This window comes from Apis dorsata, unplaced genomic scaffold, assembly GCF_000469605.1.
Source record: "Apis dorsata unplaced genomic scaffold, Apis dorsata 1.3 scaffold_37, whole genome shotgun sequence".
Lineage (NCBI taxonomy): Eukaryota > Metazoa > Arthropoda > Insecta > Hymenoptera > Apidae > Apis > Apis dorsata.
The window spans coordinates 929,910-931,409 of NW_006263339.1; the positions used below are offsets into that span (position 1 = coordinate 929,910).

Sequence of the window (1,500 nt, forward strand, 5' to 3'; positions counted from 1 at the left end):
GGGAGGAAACGTTTGCTCGTTCGAATCACGTATCTTGCTTTCTATTTATCCATCGACCCTGTCCACCGACAGGGATCCGTTTATCGCCGTATCCGCAAAATTTATATCACCTTCAAGAACACTAGTCCTCCCTCGTGTCGAAAGAACGTAAAATATTTCGGATTGAATCGTTTCCATGTTCGAAAATCTTTCGCGCGAACGGACGAGAAATTTTGAAATTTTTTCTTTCGTCCGAAATTTCACGCTTTATACTCGTTTTTAATTTCGGAAACGATGCTTTCTTTGTAGAAATTCGTTATTGTCGATTCGAAAAGTTGAAATGTAGGTAAAATTATTTGTGAATTATTAATTATTCAGTTAGTAATATTTATATGATTAGTATTTATGATTCGAAAGTTTGTGAAGGATTAATATAACGTTAAATGACGATGAGTATTGCGTAGGGAATAAATTTGATCAATTTTGGTTAAAAGTCTACGACGAGTACTGTTGCGCGATTCGAGAACTTTGAAAGGTTTAATTACTCGTGAAATGAGTTTGATTAATTTCAGAAGTGTGATTTATGAGAATTACTGTTGTGTGTATTCCAACGTGAATAGCAGACAATTACAAAATTTGTTTAATTCATTACACAAACTCGAAAAGTCGTCTTATGTATTATTCATACGTGAGTTACCATCTGTCTCTCAATTTACATTTCAAGTTTCTTTCGCACAATCCTATTCTCCTTTCGCCAAACCTATTATTATTCGCGAATCTTTTGCAAAAATTTTCCCAACTTTTAACCGCAAACGCTCGTTTAATGGAAAATTTTAAATACAGACAAATTTCTGCAAAAATTACCTCCGATTTTGTCGATAACAATTTTCATACTCTCTCCATCTCGAAAAGCAGCCAAGAATTAAAATCTCATCCATTCTAATTTTTTTCAGCCAACAACCGAGAAGACTCCTTATTAAAACCACTCCAAACGTCTGGAAACAACTCAAATCCTCTCCCCTATCGACACCCTCCCCGTCCCACAAGAATTAAAAATTCGAGAATTCATCGCTCGAATGATCCGCGATCGAAATGGTGATCGCGAGCGGATCCGCCTGCGGTGGGGCGTCGAGCAAGCTTATTAGGAGATCCCGAAGATTGTCCTCGACGAGAGGCTTGAAGCGGGTGAGTTGGACCGCGAGGCGCGGCGAAGACGAAGAAGAAGAAGGGGTCTCGGCCGGGCGGGAAGATGATTCGAAGCGGAAGCTCGGCCTGTGCCCCCCAGAAGTAGAGGGGGCGGCCGAAACGACGAGGTCTGGGAAGACGACGACGATGAATTGGGAGTTGAACGAGAGGATCAGCCTGAGCAGCGGGTCGAGTCCTGGTTTGGAGGTTCGGCCGGACGCGAGGAGGGGGATAGAGTTGACCGGGAACCGGAAGAAGGATGCGTGGTCGTGGAGAGGGCGCGTCGGAACGGGGCTGGAGCTGATGAACGTGTCGGGATTCCAGCAGCAGCAGCAG

The 1,500-nt window shown here is 43.1% G+C and overlaps 1 protein-coding gene across 1 annotated transcript in view; it reads left to right on the top strand.

Moving 5' to 3' along the window:
• Positions 1 to 1,071: 1,071 nt before the first annotated feature.
• The window catches only part of LOC102680832, a 33,541-nt gene continuing 33,112 nt past the window's right edge, over positions 1,072 to 1,500 (top strand). The window contains exon 1 of the mRNA XM_006608480.2: positions 1,072 to 1,371. Within this exon, the coding sequence (XP_006608543.2) occupies positions 1,072 to 1,371 (300 nt within the window). The remainder of the gene's footprint in view (positions 1,372 to 1,500) is intronic.